Here is a 22,973-nt window from a genome sequence, read left to right as displayed (position 1 = left end):
CACCTTTTATTGAAACCTATAGGCTGGGCGCGGTGGCTCACGCCTGTAATCCCAGAACTTTGGGAGGCCGAGGTTGGTGGATCACTTGAGGTCAGGAGTTGGAGATTAGCCTGACTAACACGGTAAAACCCCATCTCTACTTAAACTACAAAATTAGCCAGGCGTGATGGTGCATGCCTGTAATCCCAGCTACTTGGGAGACTGAGGCAGGAGAATGGCTTCGACCTGGAAGGCAGAGGTTGCAGTGAGCTGAGATCGCTCCATTGCACTCCAGCCTGGAGGACAGAGAGAGACTCCATCTCAAAAAAACAAAACAAAACAAACAAACAAAAAACACAAGCAAGCAAGCAAGCTATAAAATCTGTGCTGCCATATGACAGTGAGTGAAAAGGCAACAGGTTAAAACAGATGTTGCTGTTGGCTGTATCCTTGAAACAACCCAACATAAAACCAACCAGAAGCAACTGCAGTTTCACACTCCCTGCTCACAGGGGAAGTGGGCAGAGGCCAGAGGCTGCTGATAACTGCTCTGCAACAGTCTCTCCAGCCGCACCCCTGTGCGAATCTTACAAAGCTTCATCCTTGAGCGGCAGTGGAACACTGAGTCTCGAGTCAAAGCAATGGGAAAGGAGGCTCACCACTCAGCATGGCTGTCAGCACAGTGGCCAGAGCACCGGCAAGAATTTTTACTAATATAATATTTATGGTGTCACTGCTGCTACGTGTATACCCCGTAAAGCCTCATATGGACATCAACATTTAAATGAAACCAGATCCTAACAACCAAACAATTAAGCTACCAAATCGAAAATCAAGAGCAGTGAAAACACTGGAGTCTTCTCTTTAGACAAAACATACAGAGTCAAGAAATCTGTATTGCCTACTGCAGCTTTTACTATTTTTAAGTTTTTCTTCCTGTTGATAGGGTCAGATTTTCAACTCCCTCCACTAATCAAAACCACAACACTACGTCATTGATTCACAGCAGGAAACGCAACCAGTTAAAATAAAGCTCAGTGTTACCGCTCCACTACCATATGATTTCCCTCTATTCTATTTTTAATGATCAAAAAGGTATTCAATACATTTTCATATCTCTTCCAAGAGGACTGCTTAAGGAAATGTTTCAAAATCCATTATTGTTTTTCCTTTGAATCTGTACACTTTTACGATTCCGTAATTATCCCTCCTGCCAACGAAGAGGTGCTTCTAAAAATTTTAGAAGATATGAGGAACATAATTACCATTCTCTATCACGAATGGAAATGATCAGTGGCGCTGCAGCTGCCACTGATACCCAGTGAAAGAAACGGTGATAAGAAACCGTCACCTGCCGAAAACCATGGCACTATCTGAAGGGAGTTCATCTGAGTTCTGCTAAATATTACTCTTCAACATTAATTTAAACAGTTCCAAGAAGTATCTTGACAGATTAGGGGAGAAACTCCTTTCAAAGAAATTTCACTGAGGTAGAAATAGAATCAAATCTAAAATTTTCTCTCAAGTTAATTACAAGAGACTATTGCCGATAAAAGGGCAAAGTGGCAGTACAGTTTCTGAAGAAAATACAAAGGTAAAGAAGGCATCAAGAATGGTGGTTCATCCTTTAGCCAGCATAAGGAAGAGGTGTCTTAGGTTCCATGGCTGAACCCCGTTTTCACACTGGAGTGACAGCCCACCTACGAAACAGACACAGGAAAAAGAGTATGAAGTGTACTTGGTGGTTTTGTCTGAAAGAAGAAAAAAGGCCATTACCGAATATAAATATAAGCAAGGCCTTTAACCAATATTCATTCAAGGCAGAGAAACAAGTCAAAGATTCCCTTCACAATGACAGCACCCTGAAAATCTGAGCTCTCAACACACCGTTGGAAAAGCTACCATTTGGGTCCTCAAGCTGCCTGCTCAGCAAGTGCAACTGCTGTGGGTGGAGGAGACCTCTGAGTCCCTTGTTTGAGGCTGCAGTTTGGTTTACGGGTTTCATTCCTTCAAAGCACATGTCCTCCTCTTGATCTGACATGTATCCTGGGGGGCTGGGGACACCATCCAGCGTCACTATAAACTTGGGACTTGCAGGTTTATCTGGTTGTACAAGATCTCTGCCAGACAGATAAAAAATACCATAGAATTAGGGAAACAAACACAAAACGCTGAGCCCCCTAAAGTGCTCTTCAGCAGAACTATCACTCCCTTGGCTTTGCGTTTGGTTCAATAAAAAAGACTAGGTAGGGCTTCCAGGTGCAGCACTGGTGGGTTCCCTGCTAACACACGATGGCCATGAACAGACACAGCGGCATCATCACCAGTGACCCTCTAGCCTGTACTAACTTCACTAAGGACAATCTCCCCTCAAGCCTGACCCCATCACCCATTTGATCTTCACAGGGTCAATATGGAAATAAACCAAAAAATTAGCATCAATGCTCAGAACACAGGGCCAGCAGCATTTATGCTAATTTATTATCTGTATGTTGGTTCTTTTACAAAAACAGTCAGTTTTCTCAGGGAAAAAAATCACCCAAACCTGATCTGCCAACTCTCTTTAGAGTTGACCTGCTTATGGTCAGCTGGCTTTTAAACTTGCATTTCCTGAATTTGCATAAAGAAAAGAATCTTAATAGAGTTAAATCATACACTGGAGTTGTAATTTGTAGGTTAATGGATTTCTGAACAAGAAAGATGAACTGGAATTCTTGAACACTGAATTTGGCTAGCTACTGAATCAATGAAAGCACTCTATGCTAGGGGCTGGGGCGGGGAGAAGGGAAGCTGCAAACGAATGGTTAACCTTTACTATCTAATCACACAAGTTAACTACACAAGAAAAAGAAACCATCTACCGTGTCTGCATAAGGTGTCCTGAAAGTACCCGAAGGGAATCTGCAGTCTTCATCCCCGACTCTTGGTTTGGTGCCACTACTATTTCCTCAGACAGCTTTGGCTTCTTCAGAATAAATGATCTTGTGTCTGCATGGACCATGGATTCCATGTCATAGTAATCTGAGCCAAAAAAATTGGCCACAAATGTTTACTTCTGAATATACCTTACATTCCCAACATCAAACATGTGAGAAGAATGTCAATCTTTTATATATTCAAATTATTTCAAAGGAAAATCACAACTGGTTCCACTCAGGAAAATAGGGCTATAATTCCATTCCGAACATGTTTTCAGAGAACTCCAGGAGTCCTTTCCGCCTAGGGCACAGCGCCAGTGATTCTGATTAACACTCCCTACCCACAGCAGAGAGAGGTTCTCAGGTGAGGCATCTCATGAGATATTAACAATATACCCTTAAAGTACAAAAGTCTTTTCTAAAAACCTAGAGAATTTGAGTCCTAATGCTCCCTATAATTAGAATACACAGACTGCTGAACCACTGGTTTCGAAAATCTGGTTTGTTCACTTCGCACAGTACCACTTAGAATCATATCCTGATAAGAAGAATTCAAGTGGTACAATTTCCAATTGGTGACAGACCGAGGACTACTGTAAAAGGGAACTGAAAGGTGAATGGGCACTTAAACATATGTATCAAGAAAAACACTGGCCTTTAATGCAAATAACCATAAGCTCACATCATCTACTATTTTATACAATATGTCAAGACCTACAACCCAGAATGGATATGGCTGACCTATCAATACACCATCAACGGACTACAGTTAATACACTTCTTTCAAGGCTAGAGACCAAAATTCACAGGACATTGATTTATGTTCATTCATTGAGTATTTACTGAACAACTAAGAGAACTGAGCTAGGTACACAAAGAAAAGAAGAAAAACAGACACATATACAATTTCAGAATAGCATGACCCAAAAGGGATGTGAACAAGGTGCTGAGAATACAGAGCAGCCCACTCCAGCCAAGAACCAAGGAAAAGCTTAGCAAGGAGGAACATCTGAAGTCAGCAGTAAAGGAATGAGCAGGAATAAACGAGGAGAGAGACTCGGAGAAACAAACACAGCACTTCAGGCAGAGGAAAACCCACGTAGAAGGAAAGGGGCTTTCACAAGGTCGAAGGCATCTGAGAAAGGTTAGAATGTGGAATGGCTGGAAGGGTGTGTGTGGTGGGCTCAACAGTGCATAGCAAGGAAAGCTGACACATATAATAAAGGTTCTTCTACGTCTCAGTGACTCTGGATTCTGGTCTAGAAGTAGCAAGAAATCAAGAGGCTTGGTGTGGTGGTTCATGTCTGTAATCCCAGCATTCTGGGAGGCCAACGCACGAGGATTCCATAAGCCCAGGAGTTTGAGACCGGCCTAGACAACATAGTGAGACCTCCCATCAACCAGAAAAATAAATAAATAAATAAAATTAGCCAAGCGTGGCAGCACATGCCCGTAGTCCCAGCTACTTGGGAGGCTGAGGTGGGAGAAGCACTTGGGCCCAGGTCAAGGCTGCGATGAGGATTGTGCCACTGCACTCCAGCATGAGTGACAGACGGAGACCCCATCTCAAACCAAAAAAAAAATTTAAAAAAAAAGAGAAAAGAAATCAAGAGAGGTTCCTAAGGAAGGAAGTGACCTGATCAAATTGGTTTTCAGAAAAAGTGTTAAGAAAGAACCAGAGTCCTTGACCTGTTGTTGCCCGGGAGAGAGGGTGAGGCTCTGAATGAGAAGATTCTCCACTATCTGTCCTGGAACCACACACCTGACAGGAAGAGAAGACAGGCTCCGTCCTGGGAAGGGGCACACCCGCCTTCCCCAGCAAGGGTAGTACAAATGGTAAAGTGAAACAGGTGGAAGAGAAAGCTGGGGATGAGAAACTTAGGAAAAGAAAAAGAGCAAAGTTAAAAGGGCCAAAGATACATTTCAATGTTAGATTTATTTAAAGTCTTTCTGGGACTCTCCCATGTTTAAGAGGAAGCAGAAAATTCAGATTTGACCCGTAGGTGGGGGGACAGAAGACGCTGAGTCAAAACCGAAGGTGACAGAAGTGTTTAGCATACTCAGGGTGGCCGCCTCTCATTGAATCCTCACTCAAAGCCTACAAAGTCATTTTCCTCCCATGTTACAGATGACCGTTTCCAGCTCCAAGTTATTAAATGATTCACGGAGGTCTCCCAACTATCAAAGGTGGGTCCCAACAGTGGTCCAGGAGCTGCTTCACTCCTTCCCACCACCCTGCACTTTCTGAGACCAAGGAGTTCTACCAGTTCATAGTCTGGGTGAACACAGAAGAGATGAAAATGATGCTGAAGGCGGGAGAGAGCAAAGCTAACCTTTTAAGGAGGAATGGAGGAGAGGAGTTGATACGTAAGAATGAAAGGGAATGAAAAGAGTTAAGTGAAGTCTTGGCAGCCAAAAGGTCAAAGCTTGGAGAAAGTACAGGAACCCAAGTGTAGCATGCTCCAGGGTTGAGGAAAGCGTGCACCAGTCCTTCCCGCACACCTCTCTGCAAGCTGCACGTCAGCAGCCTGGGTCACGTGGAGACCAGACAGACGGGGGAGTAAGTAGTATCTTCTGAGTAGAGACCACAGGCTGACCCCATGTGTTTACTTTTTGTTCCTTCCTGAAAGCCCACAAAAATGTCAATAAAGGGTTTTGTTTTTGTTTTTAAAGCATAAACTCACAAGGAAAATAACTGTAAAAAGAAATTTTCAAAGTGGAAAACAGATGATTAAGAACTCAGGGCCGGGCGCGGTGGCTCAAGCCTGTAATCCCAGCACTTTGGGAGGCCGAGACGGGCGGATCACAAGGTCAGGAGATCAAGACCATCCTGGCTAACACGGCGAAACCCCGTCTCTACTAAAAACACAAAAAATTAGCCGGGCGAGGTGGCGGCGCCTGTGGTCCCAGCTACTCGGGAGGCTGAGGCAGGAGAATGGCGGGAACCCGGGAGGCGGAGCTTGCAGTGAGCTGAGATCTGGCCACTGCACTCCAGCCTGGGCGACAGAGCGAGACTCTGTCTCAAAAAAAAAAAAAAAAAAAACTCAGGGGATGTGTAAAAGCTGAATTCTAAGGCAATAATGAAACAATCCAATTCAGACCACAAGATTCTCCAAAGCCTCAGGAACTGGCAGTAAAAGGGACCTTGGGAAGAAATGGGAGAAATGACAGGCAAAAAAGAGGTGTGTTAGATGTGTCCCTCTAAGAAGCAGTTAGTTCTTCTTCAACTCTAATTCCATGTATCTGTTTTCTTTGTTTGAGACAGTCTTGCTCTGTCGCCCAGGCTGGAGTGCAGTGGTGCGAACTCAGCTCACTGCAACCTCCGCCTCCTGGGGTCAAGCGAGGCTCCTGCCTCAGCCTCCTGAGTAGCTGGGATAACAGATGTACACCACCACGCCTGGCTAATTTTTGTATTTTTTAGTAGAGATCAGGTTTCGCCATGTTGGCCAGGCTGGTCTGGAACTCCTGACCTGAAGTGATCCGCCCGCCCTGGCTTCCCAAAGTGCTGGGATTACGGGCATGAGCCACCACACCTGGCCACTGTTTTCTTGGTTTTGATCCTTGCCACACCAATCCCGACCTCTACACTGAAGACACCTGGGACGACTGGCGATGTGCTTTCCTGTAGATAATCTTCGGACAGGCCCACGGATGAAGCATCAGGGTCTCTGCCAGAAAGACGCTATGACAAAATCCCCTGAATGTACACTGTTAAAAATTGTTAAAGGCAATTAGATTTCCTGATAAACCTTTACCCATTGCAAGCATTCTCCCTTGGAGAAAGTGGAGCTTTAGACTCTTCAGAGGGTAAGAACAGAGTCCCTGGACCTAGAGATACCAGCCATGATGAAAGAAGTACTGGACTGACAATGATGTGGGGAGAATTAAACATTACATAATAATTAATGGTGAAGTGCCTCTCCCAGCCTTCTTTCCCCACTTAAGCTCGCAGAACGCTACCAGGTTATTACTTGAAAAACCTTGTTTTGGAGAAGCTGACCAGGCTGAGAGGAAAGTCTTAAAGGCAGTGACATCAGGGTGCCCATGAACTAGACAGGCAGGACAAACCACTTTCCACCACACGGTCCAGTTTCAAATATAAAGTCGAAGCGCCCCATGCCCCAACTCATGAACCCAGAATACCAGTGAGCTTCTGAGTGCTCCACTCGAAATGTAAGACCACCTAGGATCCCCGGACATCAGATGGAAACCTCCAGCATAAAAGACAGCCAAAACAGACCACTTAGAGAAAACAAGGCCAAGCAGGGAGGTGAAAAACGTCAAAACCACCTTTCAGATCCGCAGAGAAATAACAAAAAGTATTGCATACACAAAACAAAACCAGTATGTTTTTAAAAAAATTAATAGAATGTGCAGAAACAAAGGGTTCTTAGAATAAAACATGTGATAGGAGCTAAGCACTGCAGCCATTCATAAGCCTCACAGAACTATTTGCTATTTCAAACCACGAGCACCATGTGTACAATGAGAAGCTGAAGGAAGCAGAAGAGAAAACATGCACAAGAGCTATGAAGTGGATCCCACACACAGACCTCGGCTGCCAACCTTTTCAAACACTCCTGTGGAGAAAGCAGGATGCACTCCTGGGAGATGAGAGCTAAATCATGGGTAGAGAATGTCTGAACACCTCTACAGAGAGAAGACAGAGGCAGAGAATGAAGCTGGAGGAGTGGGTGACATGCCAGTGCTCACCAACCTGGTGGGACGTGGCCTCTGGTGGAGACTGGCCTTAGGGAGGAAAAGCACACTTTCTGAGCTGGAAAGCTGGGGGAGGGTCAGGGAACAGAGTGACTGACTGTGGAGCCCTGACTGAGGGGAAAGAAATTCCAGGAAGGCGCTAACTGAGAGGGTCAAGGGACCAGAGCTTCACACAGAAGACAGGCTTAGGGGAAACAGGACTGAGATGATTCCAGGTCTCTCATGGTTGCCTGTGTTTATCCTGCAGTCATTCTTAAGACACTGAACATGCATCTGGCAGGGGCTGGGCACTGAGGACAGAGATAATAAAAATGAAGGCGTCAGTTCCAGTCCTGAAGTAGCCCTTGGCATGTGTGTCTGTGGGGAGAGGAAAAGGAGACAGGCAAACTAGAGTGGCTCTAAGAACACTAGAACAGTAAGTTCCAGGTGTGGCCCTGCTAATAAGACTCCAAAATGAAGTACAAGAGGATAAGGCTAAACATGTGAAAAAAAGGATACAAAAGCCACTCATGGCAATGACAAAAGCTGGGTAGAGTGGGAGGGTAAGTCAGAAACGCAGGTCATTTCTGACAGCAGGAGAGTGACAGCCAACAGTGCTATGGAGACACGTGGAATGGTGTGAAAGGAACAAAGTTTTCCAATAAGGCAAAACATTGTAACACTATATAACATGAAAAAAATGCAGATCTTATCTCCTGGCCCTAAAATATTTTCACAGATCTAAACATAACATCTTAGGGCAGGATCTAAGAGATACGAGATATGTTAAATGGGGTGTAAGAAATGGAAATGGCAACGGAAACGGCTAGATTACAGTACAACTCGAAACATTACCAACCTTGACTCATCTGCAGAGTTTCTGCCATTACTGGGTCGATTTGCAGTCGGGATAATAATTGCCTCTGTTGAGTTCCTAGAATATAAATTTTAAAACTTCACTAAGCTTACAACACAGACAATACCAGCATGTGGTTCCCAAAAATCAATCCTTCTGGGTTCTTAAAGTCTTAAAAGTAACTTAAAGCTTCAGCAATTCAATTTAACAGTATTTATAGACCAAAGGCATATCCTATAAGACAAAAAAGGCTGTACTCAGGGTTAAACCAAAAATGCCAATGTAAGACACTCCTGGTTCTCCCTCTGTGAGGACATCAGTTTTCCTGAATTTGAATTCTGTGGGGAAAGCAAAGGTGGCAAAAGGGCGGAAAACCCAGGCAAAGGCATCTGGTGGCGCGGCAGCTCGCATCACAGCCAACTGCACAATCAGCATGGCGAGCCCCTCCCTCCATCACCTGAGCTCAGCTCTTCCCATCACGACTCACTCACCCATGACCTTTACAGATAATAATCGAAATAGCAAAACAAAACACTCCAGAATTATCTACACATAGGAGTTCCCAAAAGACAAACTATGGGCTTCGATGCATGCAAAGAAACCAAGACACTCAGCTCTACAATCCACACCCTATGTCAGCAAAGCATGATAATAATTCTTTGGCTCTCCCACAAGAAAAGATGTTCAACTACTTATTTCTTCTAAAATAGGCTCATAACATTAATTCCTATTAGGTTCACAATTCCTAATAATAATATGCTCAGCAGTCTGACTGCACAAAATAGGGACAAATAACTGATTTTTTCTATCTTCGATCTGACGTGCAGCTCCTTGAGGATGGGACAATGTCACACTTTTCTGTGGCCCCCACAGTGCTTAGGAGACAGCAGGCACTCACTGCTCATGTATAAGGAACTGCACTACAGTGTACAAAGGGATGTAACTGATAGGGTTGCAAATACTGAAATCTTACTAAGATGCCCACATGCTAATTTGGGGTACATCCATTACAGGTGGCTTCACAAGGACAGGCTTCACTTACTCAGTGCCAAGATGTAAGGGGGCAATCTCCCACCAGGCACCACATTTCATTAAAAAGTGTTTTTAAGTTTTAAAACCTATACTCCATTTGAAATTTTATCAGTTGGTTTCCTTTAAAACATAAGTTACATGACATTTTATTGGTGCATCCCAAAAAAGTGAATTCCTTCCAGAATTATTACCGCAAAACCACACACATCCTGAGGAACTGTAACCAAGATGACACTTAGGTCAAGTTGTATTCCTGTGGGAAGCTTGGAAAACTGAGGTGAAAAGTTAAAGGACGAATGCTCTTTCCATCCAAACACTCAACAGGTCTCCTTCACATCAACAGTACATGATGAAAGAATGCGACATTTTAAAATAATTTCACACAGATACAAAAAAGACCACACTTCCACATTTCAAGTTTTGCTTCATCGCTCTAGGTTCATCTACCTTTTCAAAACATCGTTTTAGAGAGCTCCATTAAAGAGGATGGAATTCTGATCAATTCTAGATTTCTAAGCTAAATCACGCAGAATCCAAATTTGTCATTAAAGGTCTATGAAAAATTCAAGTTCTCCGTAACTTGCTCCCTCCACATCACAGCTACAGTCAACATACGTGCAAAGATACACATCAAAGGATGGGTACCTAGAACATATTGTATATTAAGAGTTTACCTTTCTCAACGTTTCTAAGGAAGCCGATTATTTTTACATCAGTAGTTCTTGACTGCGATTCAGTATCTTCTTCTTGATCTTCAAACTGTCTGTTGCATTCAGATGTTGTTGAATATTCATTCATTTTAACCTCCAAAGATGAAATTTTTGCTTCATTCTGGGACACTCTAACATTTAGATCAAAAAGATTTGCTTCCACTGTCAAAATAGCTGCTTTCATTCCTTTAATTTCATTGATATCAGTTGATATTTTCCTTAAAAGGTGGGAAATATTGTCTAGCTCATTCAGTGAACAAGAGGAGCTTGTTATGGAACCTAAGTCCACTGGTTCCGGTGGAAGAAAAATTGGTAGAGGTGGTGATGGAAACTTTGAAGACATTTTCATAAAGGAGACAGAAGCCTCAAGGACATTTTCACAAAATTTTCTCTCTCCCTTAAACTCTGATAATTTTTTCTTCACAGCTCATTAAGTTATTTCATCAAAAGTAAAAGTAGTGATCAAGGCTGTTACCTTAAGAAGTATTAAGAGCAAGTAACATCTTAAAACCTATAATTCAAAAAATGGGGTTGTACATTTCTAGAGCCAGAACTCAAAAGTAAACGTGAAAAAGCTAAATGTACAAGACCAATTGCTCTTCGCTACAACTAAGAAGCCCTAACATGTAGGGCCCTACATCCTCTAAGTCCTACCATCTATATAGCTCCTCTTCCAATAAACCCTATTATTACATACAAAATAATACTGGTTTCTGATTGGCTGAAAACAGACATGTGTCACACAAAGAATTTTCTATTATTTACTTCACATGAGACCACTGAAGTGCTACACTCTAAGTTAAGCAATACAACATTAAGTGCTTTACATCTAAATATGGTATGAATTAAATGTACTTTTCCCTTTTCATCTAAACCATAACATTTTTAAGCTTCAGATTTCTGAATTGTTTTATTTTATTTTAAGTTGTATTTCCCCTTGAAATTAGTATATAACATTATTGAGATTGACAAATCCTTTGGAGGGAAAGGGCGGAGAAAGTACCTGGACCCACGATCCAAACAAACTTCTTTCAAGATACATGTGGTAATAACGGAATTCAACTTCACTAATATAGTATCATGTAAACTCAAGGATGGGGAAATAAGAACTCAGCCTTGGCTTAAAACTGGACCATTATTAGATAGGTGTTTCTTAAATATTCTCTCCCATTTTGTTGTCTTTTTTTTTTGATAGCATCTTTTGAAACACAAAAATACTAAATTTTGATGAAGTCTGATTTATCTTTTTTTCCTTTGGTTGCTTGTGCTTTTGGTGTCATATTTAAGAAACCATTCCGGAATCCAAGACATAACTATTTTTTTCCCTAAGAGTTTTGAAGTTTAGGTTTTTGATCCATTTTGAGTTTATTTTTGTTTATGACATAAGGTAAGGTTCCAACTTCATTCTTTTCATGTCGATATTCAGTTGTCCCAGCATCACCTGTGGAAAAACCTATTCTTTTGCCAATAAACAGTCTTAGCACCGCTGCCAAAAATCGATGTGTTGTGAAAGTATGCAGTTGCTTCTGGACTCTCAATTCTGGTCCATGGGTCTGTATGGTTATCCTTATGCCAGTATCACACAGTCTTGATTACTTTAGCTTTGTAATAAGTTTTGAAATCAAGCAACATAACCTTGACAATGTTACTCTTTTTCAATAGTTTTGGCTATTCTCAGTCCCTTTTTATTTCCATATGAATTTTAGGATCAGCCTGCCGATTTCTACAAAAAAAGCAGTTTGGGATTTAAACAGCGATTGAGTTGAACCCATAGATCAACTTGGGGACTACTGCCATCTTAAGAATAGTAAAGACTTCTAGGCTGGGTGCAGTGGCTCACGCCTGTAATCCCAGCATTTTGGGAGGCCAAGGTGGGAGGATCATGAAGTCAGGAGTTCGAGACCAGCCCAACCAACGTGGTGAAACCCCGTCTCTACTAAAAATACAAAAATTAGCCGGGTGTGGTGGTGCACGCCTGTTATCTCAGCTACTCAGGAGGCTGAGACAGGAGAATCGCTTGAACCCGGGAGGCAGAGGCTGCATGAGCAGAGATCGCGCCACTGCACTCTAGCCTAGGAGACAGAGGGAGACTCCATTTCAAAAAAAAAAAAAAAAAAAGAATAGTAAAGACTTCCAATCCATTAACACAGAAAATCTTTGAACGTCCTTAATTTGAGAAAGGATGTTTTTACTTTGGTTTACTCCCCCAAGCAAACAAATAAGATATGCAACATACAAGGATGCAAGTTGGTAGATGCTGCTCACTACAGCCTCTTAAAAGAAGAATCCTGGCCTGGCGCGGTGGCTCACACCCGTCATTCCAGCACTTTGGGAGGCCAAGGCAGGTGGATCACTTGAGGTCAGGAGTTCGAGACCAGCCTGGCCAACGTGCTGAAACCCTGTCTCTACCAAAAATACAAAAATTAGCCAGGCGTGGTGGCACGCACCTGTAATTCCAGCTACTTGGGAGGCTGAGGCAGGAGAATCACTTGAACCTGTGAGGCGGAGGTTGCAGTGAGTGAGATTGCACTACTGCACTGCAGCCTGGGTGGCAGAGTAAGACTCTGTCTCAAAAAAAAAAAAAAAAAAGAAAAGAAAAGAAAAGGAATCCTTATAAAGAATTGTAGACTTTGGTTTCCCAAATAGGTGTCACAGTAACAGTATAAAGAAAATGCTCTGTGCTGGAATTTGTAAAATAAAAATCTTTATTCATTTCTCCACTGTATGAATCAGTTCTTCAAAATTCCAGACAGAAAATAATGTTCAAAATTCACAAGGCTTTGGATTCAGACTTTTTTTTAACAGAACCAGTTGGCATATGACATCCATAGTAACTGTTAACAGCAAGACACTCTCAGCCAAGCACCACCTGTAAACCAGCTGGTTCACTAGAGGACAGACAACCTCAAGGAAAAAAGGAGGAAAGAGGTCTAACAGAACAGGCCACAGAGAAACAAGAGCCCATCTGATGGCACCCGTATGGCCTACTATGTCCAGCCCAACTGTAGAATAGAAAACAAGCAAGGACCCTTCCTAAGACTCCAGTGTAAATACTCATCAGCAGAGAAAGTTTATGTATTTTAACATTTACTCTTACCAATAACTCTGAATTAATGCTACCGTTATCCTTCATTTATAGATTAGGAAACTGGGATACAGAAAGGTTAAAGTCAACTAGTAAACTGCAGGGTCTGCACCTTCAGTAATCTGGCTCCTGGGTCCACAATCAAGGACTCTACCATGTGATACATTAAGTGGAACAAAAGCACATCACAGAGAACTGTGTGTGGTATAATTCCTACTTTATATGTACATTTGTATGTGTGCATAAGTAAACACATAATTCCACTTTATATACAAAGGATGCACATGTTCACAGATATAAGAAATGCCTAGAAGATGACACCAATACACATCAAACTTCTAAGTGCAGTGCCTCCCTCCGAGGAAAGCAAGAGGATTTTCGATTTTCTCTGAATATAAAATCTCCCCTTGACTCAGAATCTTTCACAGTGCTTCCAGTCCAACACAACGTACCAAGCATAGACAATTATAATCTCTCCTTCTGAAGAGTCCATAAAAGTGAATCAAAGAACTCAGTATCTACATCTCTACCCTATGATCTTTGGGTTTCTATTCTTTTATTTTTTTTTTATTTTATTTTATTCCGATATGGAGTCTTGCCCTGTCACTCAGGCTACAGTGGAGTGATGTAATCTCGGCTCACTGCAACCCCCGCTTCCTGGGTTCAAGCAATTCTCCTGCCTCAGCCTCCCAAGTAGCTGGGATTACAGGCACCCACCACCACACCCGGCTAAGTTTTGTATTTTTAGTAGAGACGGAGTTTCACCATATTGGCCAGGCTGGTCTTGAACTCCTGACCTGGCGATCCGCCTGCCTCAGCCTCTCAACTTGCTGGGATTACAGGCGTGAGCCACCGTGCCCGGCAGATTTCTATTCTTATGTTTTCTAATATTCATACTAATATAGCATGTGTACATAAGTAAAATACATACATTGGTATACGTACTTAAAAATGACTACTGTACAAAAATTTCAGGTCAAAAATATGATGGAGATCACTGATTTAGAGATGGGGGTTACAAGGTGATCACAGCAGGTGAGATATCAACAATCTCCGGGTAATAGAAAATATAGGGACAAATACTGGCTGTAAGGCACAGCAGGCAAAACCACAAATGAGCCCCTGTGAAAACTGCAGGTTAGATGCAAGGCAGGAGTGATATTTACTCAGACAACAAACACTGACTGAGCTCCTACTACCATATGCCAGACACTGCTCTGGGCACTCAGTAACAGCCATACAGAACAAACACATAAATCCCTGCTCAAAAAGCATGGATTCTGTTGAGATGGGGAAGGAGATAGCTCTCAAGACCCCCAAATAAATATATGTTAAGAGAAAACTTTCATGTTAAAACATAAAGACCTAAGTCCGGATAAAAATACCTAAACCACGAAAACATAACATATATATTTGATGGTGACAAACGTTACGGGGAAAAATAAAGCTTTAGAAAGGAGGGAGAATGGGGACGGGGCCAGAGGAGGCCTCGAAGATGACACTTGGATGAGATATGAGAACATCTGAAGTAAACATTCTCAGGACAGGGCAAAAACATCTGAGATGAGCAGCTCTTCAAATGTCCTGAAGGACAAGGAGGCCAGTATGCAGGAGCAGCAGCAAGGACAGGGAGCCAGAGTAGAGGAAGGGAGGTGGGTGATAAGAAGGCAAAAGACTTTGACTTACAGTGTGACAGGGAGCCCCTGGGGGGTTCTACGCTGTAGAGTAGCATGATCTAATTTACAGTTTAAAGGATCACTGCTGTTGCTATGTGGGACGGACTGAAGGAAGGGAAGTTTGAAAGCAGACACACCTTGTAAGAACACACTATTCCAATAATCAAGTAACCAAGGCAAATCACAGACGGTGACTTTTTTTTTTTTTTTTTTGAGACACAGTGTCACTGTGTCACCAAGGCTGGAATGCAGTGGCGTGATCTCGGCTCACTGTAACCTCCGCCTCCCGGGTTCAAGCGATTCTCGTACCTCAGCCTCCTGAGTAGCTGGGCCTACAGGCACGTGCTATCATGCCCAGCTAATATTTGTATTTTTAGTAGAGACGGGGTTTCACTATGCTGGCCAGGCTGGTCTCAAACTCCTAACCTCATATGATCCACCCGCCTCGGCCTCCCAAAGTGCTGGGATTATAGGCATGAGCCAACACGCCCGGCCAGACAGTGACTTTGACGGGTGGTAGAGGCAGAAGTGATAAACAGTGGTGAATTCCATAAATCTGGACGTAGAGGCTGACAGGTGCAACAAGAGAAGGAGGGAGACAGAGGTAGAGAGGAAAGAGGAAGGAAAGAAGGAGAGGAAAAAAAAGAATGGCAAGAAGACTGTCTCAGAAATTGGAAAGATGAAGGCAGCATTAAACTGAAATGAGGAAGACTGCAGGAAGAACAAGACAGGAGAGGAAAATTCACAGTTGAGTTTTGGACAAGTCTGAAATGATTATACATCCAAGAAGAAACATAAAGTGGTTGGACAGAAATGAGGAATTGAGGGCAAGGTCCAGGCTGGAGATATAAAAATGTCAAAGTCACAGTGTAGAGATGAATGTGGATGAAACAAAGGGCCATCCAACTGTGAGAGATTGCAGCAATGAGTAAAAACCAAGAAGGATGTAAGGCAGAGAAGAAGGCTTGTGAATGGTATTGCCAGAGACAGACATTTAAAAGACAAAATTTTAATATTTTTAATAGACAACTAGTGGGAGTGTAAGCATACCAACCTGCTCCCCCCAAAAAATTCCTCCACAACTGCAAGGCCAATTGCAGCTCCTTGTCTGCTTCACTTAAAGCTAAACCTGCCTGCAGAAAAGCTCAGCCCACAGCACAATTCTAGGTAAGGCTCTGCACTACCCTTCCTCAAACTAGGAACCACTATCTGCAGACGTTTTTGAAAAACTCCCATATATGAAAGAGCAAGAAAAAAAGCATAAAATCTGACTCTGACTCCATTAATTAGGAGACAAGACTGAATTCCTTGAAAAGAAAAAAAAAATCCCTCTAATTAGGATCTTCAGACAGTTGAGATGATACTGTTTCCACAAAATAAGATACCATGAAAAACAGAACAAGAAAAAGTTTGTGGAAATTAAAAAATATGCTTGCCTACATTTTAAAAATGTTCAGTAAGGATACTAAAGTCAAGGAAGTATTCAAGAGTAGACCAACAAGGTCAAGTCAAAAATGAAGAGAGAAAAGTTATACAACTGATCAACTGATAGATCAAAGAAGGGGCTTATCATCCAACTAACAGAATTTCCACAAGAGAACAATGAAAACAAGGACAGTAAATTTTAAAACAAATAATGCAAGAGAATTTCCCACACTGAAGAGAATGAATTTTCAAATTAAAAGGGTACCTAATGTACCTAACTAGCATCTAGACATACCACAGTGAAATTTCAGACACCAGGAACATAGAAAAAAAAATTCCCAGAGAAAAAAATCCCAGGTATTACACAATGGAATAAGATGGGCAACCAAGTTCTCAGCATAAACACTGAAGCCTCAAGATAATGTAATTATGCCTCCAAAGTTTTGAAAAAAATGACTTCAACTTAGAATTCTGTACCTAGTCAAAGTATCAAACAAGTACAAGGATAGCTTCAGATTTCCAAGCACTCAGAAAATCTACCTTCCATACCTTCTTAAGGAGTTTCTTTGTGACATGATTACGAAATGCAGAAATGTACTGAGAAGACAAAATGGAATTCAGGAATTGCAGAGCTGACTCAGGGGAGGAGGGCGTCCTGGGATGATGGCCTTGAGCAGGCCTAGAGCAGGCCTAGAGCAAGCAGTCAGGTGAGAAAAGGAGGAGAGAGGTTCCAGGAGGAAGGTACCTAAGAACAAGTGGGAAAGCCAAAGATTTCAAAGCACAGAGTGATAGACTTTTAGGCTACAGTACACGTAGGCAATGCAAGAAGGGAAAAAAGAACCACCTAAGTGAAACAAAAAAATTGTATGAGAGGGCAAAAATTAAAAAAAGAAACTCTAGAGCATCCCTACACAAAACTGTACAAGAAACAGAACGTAAATTTGGCCTTGTAATATTTATATAGTCTTTAAAACTTTATTTTTAGAGACAGGGTCTTGGTCTGTCACCCAGGCTGGCACAATCACAGCGCACTGTAACCTCGAACTCCTGGGCTCAAGCAATCCTCCAGAGCACCACGACTACAGGTGCACATCGTCACATCCAGCTAATTAAAAAAATATATACATATAGATGAGGGTCCGCTATGTTGCCCACGCTGGACTCAAATTCCTAGGCTCAAGCAAACCTCCCACCTCAGCCTCCTAAAGTGCTGAGATTACAGGTGTGAGCCACCAGCCATGCCCAAATAGTCTTAATAGTGTAAATGCTTACTGTTTCTCAACTCTTAGAGTCGATCTACTAAGTCTTAACTAAAGTAGGGAACAAAATGTAAATTTGATCAGCTTTGACAATATAAAAGTGCAGGTGACAATTCAGAAAGTGGAGGCAGGACAGAATGTAGCTGGTGGCAAGAAAGAAAATATAAGACTTGAAAGAGGGGCCTGGCATGGTGGCCTGTAATCCCAGCACTTTGGGAGGCCGAGATGGGCAGACTGCCTGAGCTCAGGAGTTCGAGACCAGCCTGGGCAAGATGGTGAGACCCCATCTCTACTAAAAATTTTATTTAAAAAATCCAGGCCTGGTAGGGTGTGCCTGTAGTCCCAAGCTACTCAGGAGGCTGAGGCAGGAGAATCACTTAAACCCAGGAGGCAGAGGTTGCAGTGAGCCAGGATTGCGCCACTGCATTCCAGCCTGGGCAACAAAGTGAGACTACCTCCAAAAAAAAAGGAATTGAAGGATAACATAAATGTCTGTATCTTTCAGAAGTCAAAATATACTAAATATACTGAAATATAACCATACAAGAAATATTTAGGTGTACTACTTAAAATTACCAAAGTAACCAATAAATGAATTTAAAACTAATTTTGCTGTATGCGCTTGGAAGCAAGGGAAAAGTATAACCGGGCTAGATCCTGACATATAGCAAGAAATCAACAGATACTATCTATAGTTGGTCAATGAGGAAACAGTATAAAGCATATTATTACAACATGGAGAAAGAAACAGAAGCATTTAAAAGCGGTGGGTTCTGCAGAGTGGGACTAGTATAGAGAAGAACGAAGCAAGGAATGTTGCTTTTTATTTTTAATCTTTTTATACTATTTGATTATTTTCTCATCTATTAGGAGATATTACATTGATATGCTTTCTTCTTCCCAGATTTTCTATGAGAATGTATTTCATAATGTAAAGTATTTTATTTCAAATATATTGGATTTTTCCATACATTATACCAAACAGGAAAAATAAAAGGAAATCCACGCCTAGACACATCGTAGTGAAACTGCAGAACATCAAAGACAAAGAGAAGATCTTGAAAGCAGCCAGAGAGAAAGGACAGATCACCTACAAAGGAACGACAGACAATTAGAATGACGGAAGTCCACTCAACAATGGAAAGCAGAAGACAATGGGATAATAATACATATAAGGCGTGGAGAGCAAATAACTGTTAACCTAGATTTGGGTATCCAGCAAAACTACTGCACAAGAACACAAAGAAATAAAACACTCACAGGTGAATAGACTCTTGGAAAATATATTGCTAACAGACATGTTCCAGTGAAACTTTCAAAAAAATACTCCAAAAATACTTCAAAATATTGGAAAATAATGATACCCAAATAACACTCAGAGATGTTAAGAATAAGTAAAATTATAAACAGGAGGAAAACCTGAAAAAACACTGCCTGGAAAAAATTACAAGAATGCTGTTCAACTTGTGCATTTTAAAAAAGATCAAATTGAAACACTGAAAACAATTAAATTAGGAGGGTAAGGACTGAAGCTCTTCAAAGGTATTCAGAAGTCCTTTTACTGTTTTGAGAATGGGGTCAGGATATTAACTCTTAGAATACTAAATTTGCATGGTAAAATTTCACTGGTAATCACTAAAAGAAGAGAAATGAGGCCAAGCGTGGTGGCTCACACCTATAATCCCAACACTTTGGGAGGCTGAAGTGGGCAGATCATGAGGTCAGGGGATCAAAAGGTCAGGAGATCAAGACCAACCTGGCCAACATGGTGAAACCTCATCTCTATTAAAAATACAAAAATTAGCTGGGCATGGTGGTGGGCGCTTGTAATCCCAGCTACTTGGGAGGCTGAGGCAGGAGAATCACTTGAACCAGGGAGTCGGAGACTGCAGTGAGCCGAGATCGTGCCACTGCACTCCAGCCTGGGGATAGCGTGAGACTGTGTCTCAAAAAAAAAAAAAAAAAAAAAAAAGAACAGAAATGGAAGGTTTAAATAGTAAACTAGTTTAAAATTGTAAAACCAGTATTAGGGTTGTCAAGAATAACAGTAATTAATGAACCTTAAAAAAGATGAGAAAAAATAGAAAAGCAGGCAAATACAAATCAGAAATGATGACAGAAAATAATCCAACTGTACCAGTAATTATAATAAATGTGACTGGTCTAAACTCTCCAATAAAAGGCAAACTCAGATTAGACTAGAAAACAAAATCTAGCTTCATGATATTTAAGATATAATATATAGCTGACCCTTAAACAACATGAGGGCTAAGGGAACCAAACCCCCCAACGGTTGAAAATCTATATACAACTTTTTTGACTTCCCAAACATTTAACTACTACTGTTGTCAACGTAGCTGCAATTACAGCTTCATAAATTTTTTTCTTTTTCTTCTTCTTCTTCTTTTTTTTTTTTTTTTACCATGGTCCTTATGTTAAATTCATTTATCTTGAAACAGTGAATAACTGCAGTCACAGCTGTAATATGTATCTTTGGTACATATTGAGAATTAAACTTTTTCTTGTAACGTCATGACTTTTCTCTACTTCTTGGGAGCACATCCAGCATTACTAGTAGCACTTCACTATGGGTCCCCTGGTGTTATTGAAGGTTTACAGTATTACACTAAACATGATGAAAAATATGCAAGAACCGCAAGATCACCTTTTACTGCAATTCACGATTTACTGGAGAGCTGAACTGCTCATGCTGAGATGGTTAGCATCACGCAGCATTTCAAGTGGACACTCAAAACACCTTAGCTCACCATAAAGCAACAGGAGGTAACGACATTATTACAGTAGTACAGTATGCACTAAATCTTATGTAGCTATTACTGCATCTTTATGTTTGCTTACACTTCTCTCAACTACAAGTGGTATCATGTAAAGTCTGTGTTTGTGTGCATATATTTTGATAAATTAAACTTTTCATAATATATTTGTGTATGTTTTATGATAGTAAATGTTAAAATAGTCTAGTAGCTACATGTATTTTATGTGTTCATGACATACCTAAATTTTTCTTAATTTTGTCAATATTTCTAGGCTATACAGTTTATCTGCAAGTTTTTTCAAATTGCTACATATCTCAAAAAATATTTCCAATATATTTATTTTCAAAAATCCACATATAAGTGTATGAGTGGACCCACAGAGTTCAAATTTGTGCAGTTCAAGGATCAACTGTATATTCCTAAAGCATGAGAGAGAAGACTGAAAACAAAGGCAGGGAAACCAGATATATAAAGCAAATACAATTAAATGGCTATATTAATATCAGGTAAAACTGACTTTAAGATAAAAATATCTTTTGCTGCAGAGGGTCATAAATCAAGATAAGGGATTCAATTTGCAGAGAAGATAAAACAAATTTAAATATGTATGCACCTACTATTAGTATAGAACAGCCTAAAAATAAAGCAAAAACATGTAAGTACAAGAGAAATTAAGATAAATCTGTCATCATATTGGTCAATTTCAACACCCTTTCTCAAGTGGAAAGTCAAGCAGCACAAAAACTCAGCAAGGTCAAGATTTGAATAATGTTAACAGGAGAGCTTTATCTACTGAATAAATGTAAAATTCCCAATCCAACAATTAGTCTACTTTCTTCCAAAATGCATGTGGAAGATGCATAAACTTGATCATGCACTAAGCAAGTGTTAACAAGTTTCAAAAACTATGCATTGTAAAAATTACATTATCTAGCCACAATGTAATTAAGTCAGCTATATATAATAAAAAGGATTAAAAGACAAAAACACACACCACTTCCAAATACTGTATAGAAAACACACTTTCAAATAATGCATGGGCCAATGATGAAAATTACAATGGAAATCAGACACTCTGATAATGAAAACATGATGAATTAAAACCTGTCATACGTCATAAACATAGCACATCAAGAAAAATTTACAGCTTAAGTGCCTACATTTGAGAAGAAGACAGGCTGAGGTAAATAATTTTTAAAATATGGAAGGATAAATTAAAAGAGAAGTCGGGCCAGGTGTAGTGGCTCACACCTGTAAACCAAGCACTTTGGGAGGCTGAGGCAAGAGGACTGCTTGAGCTCAGGGGTTCAAGACCAGCCTGGGCAACTGAGTGAGACTCCATCTTTACAAAAAAACTTAAACATTAGCTGGGCATGGTGGCGTGTGCGTATGGTCCCTGAGGCGGGAGGATCATTTGAGCCCAGGTGTTTGAGGTTGTAGTGAGCTACAATTGTGCCACTGTAGTCTAGCCTAGGCAATAGTGAGACCTCGCCTCTTAAAAAAAAAAAAAAAAAAGCAGAGGTCAATGCAATAGAAAACAAAAACACCAAAAAAAATAAAAATTAAAAAAAAAAATAATAAAGCCAGAATAATTGCTGTTAAGTCTTTGGGCAAAATATACTTCAAGTGACAGACTGATGGCAAGACAAAAAGGAAAAAGTACACATATTATGAGGTGGGTGCGCTAGTAAAAATAAAGACACCAGGGAAAAGAGAGAATGTTATCTGCTCAAACAAAAGAAGAAAAAAAAAGCTATCAATAACTTATGCCAATACATGTGCAAGTTTATATTTTAAAAACCTGCCCCAGATTTTACTATACAACAGTGAGTAACCACGTTAACAGATAACAATTGCTTGCAGTATCACTTCACACTTGTGAATATATCTAGTAATACCAAAGTCCTCATCAGCAAAGGTACCTGACACCATTTCAATTATCCCTTTTGAAAACACGATATAGAAAACCACACAAACATACAGCTTAACGAATTTTCATAAGGCAAAACACCCTTCTGACTACCATCCAAGCCAAAAGAGAGAACGTCACCTGCCAGCCCAGAAGCCTCTGTGCGCTCCATCTTTATCAATCCTCTTCAAAAGCAACCACTATGTGCCTTTTATATTAACGCCTGGAGATTCTTTACAATTTCACACATACTGGGTATCCCTAGCCACTAGTTTAATCCTGCTCCTTTTATTTTCCTTTGATTTGCCTTTTAATCTCAAATTCTCGGGCTATACGACCCATAGTGTCCCAGACTATTTTTCCAGTTGCACACTCATGGTGAAGCTCAACCAACATACTCCTCTGGCCTCTGTAACTTCTTGCAAACTGACTGCTGGACTGGAAGCTTGATGACTTAGGTTTACATTTTTGGCAAGACTAAAGTTCTGTTCTTTTGTATCAAGAGGCACAAAACAACTGGTTTTCACTCTTAAAAGCAAAACTCTAATTCTACCATCTTGTTCTCTTATTAGCTGAAATCATTTTAAAAGAAAATGTCTCTCTCATCTACTATATCAGAGGTTGGCAAATCTTTTAGGCTATTTTAGGC

At 40.9% G+C, this 22,973-nt stretch overlaps 1 protein-coding gene across 28 annotated transcripts in view; it reads right to left on the bottom strand.

The window, feature by feature from the left end:
* Positions 1 to 22,973, bottom strand: part of ZC3H14 (zinc finger CCCH-type containing 14) — a 49,507-nt gene that overhangs the window by 7,965 nt on the left and 18,569 nt on the right. For 6 of the 28 annotated variants that reach the window (NM_001266592.1, XM_015144289.3, XM_015144291.3 and 3 more), the window contains 3 exons: positions 8,455 to 8,529; positions 2,841 to 3,000; positions 1,867 to 2,099 (listed from right to left, as the gene is read on the bottom strand). The exons of 6 other annotated variants lie outside the window; for them this stretch is intronic. In NM_001266592.1, coding sequence (NP_001253521.1) covers positions 1,867 to 2,099; positions 2,841 to 3,000; positions 8,455 to 8,529 — 468 coding nt within the window. The remainder of the gene's footprint in view (positions 1 to 1,866; positions 2,100 to 2,840; positions 3,001 to 8,454; positions 8,530 to 22,973) is intronic. 16 more of the 28 variants (XM_015144293.3, XM_015144294.3, XM_028850175.2 and 13 more) reach the window with 4 other exon arrangements.

This window comes from Macaca mulatta, chromosome 7, assembly GCF_049350105.2.
Source record: "Macaca mulatta isolate MMU2019108-1 chromosome 7, T2T-MMU8v2.0, whole genome shotgun sequence".
Lineage (NCBI taxonomy): Eukaryota > Metazoa > Chordata > Mammalia > Primates > Cercopithecidae > Macaca > Macaca mulatta.
Note: the sequence above shows the minus strand (reverse complement) of the source record. Positions and strands in the feature narration are given on the sequence as shown.